Raw genomic sequence first — 478 nt, 5'->3', positions numbered from 1 at the left:
GCTGATCCGCAAGCTGCCCTTCCAGCGCCTGGTGCGCGAGATCGCGCAGGACTTCAAGACCGACCTGCGCTTCCAGAGCTCGGCCGTCATGGCGCTGCAGGAGGCCAGCGAGGCCTACCTGGTGGGGCTCTTCGAGGACACCAACCTGTGCGCCATCCACGCCAAGCGCGTCACCATCATGCCCAAGGACATCCAGCTGGCCCGCCGCATCCGCGGGGAGCGCGCCTGAGTCCCCCGCCCGGGTGCACTCAGTGTGGTCCTGACTTTTCTCCACACCCTAAAGGCTCTTTTAAGAGCCACTACATTGCACAAGAGAGTTGAAACACCACCTTCCTTAATTTTTTTTTTTATTTCCTTACTTAAAAGGCAATGATTCTGATGTTCTTAAAGGTATTTGCAATTCCAATGCATGTCAGTAACTTTTAAGTGCTTAAGCTGCTTTCCCGTTTTGAGCAGTGTTGCATGCTGTTTTAGTGAG

At 54.2% G+C, this 478-nt stretch overlaps 1 protein-coding gene across 1 annotated transcript; it reads left to right on the top strand.

Moving 5' to 3' along the window:
- Positions 1 to 4: 4 nt before the first annotated feature.
- Positions 5 to 258, top strand: LOC121349111 (histone H3.3; the record flags this gene model as incomplete). Its single annotated transcript, XM_041459211.1, has 1 exon — positions 5 to 258. A coding segment is annotated over one exon (225 nt), but the record flags the coding sequence as incomplete, so codon positions are not given.
- Between the last annotated feature and the right edge of the window lie 220 nt (positions 259 to 478).

Source organism: Pyrgilauda ruficollis, unplaced genomic scaffold (assembly GCF_017590135.1).
Source record: "Pyrgilauda ruficollis isolate IOZ18807 unplaced genomic scaffold, ASM1759013v1 scaffold13243, whole genome shotgun sequence".
Classification (NCBI taxonomy): Eukaryota; Metazoa; Chordata; class Aves; order Passeriformes; family Passeridae; genus Pyrgilauda; species Pyrgilauda ruficollis.
The sequence above is the reverse complement of the archived record's forward strand: the minus strand, read 5'-3'. Positions and strand labels throughout refer to the sequence as shown.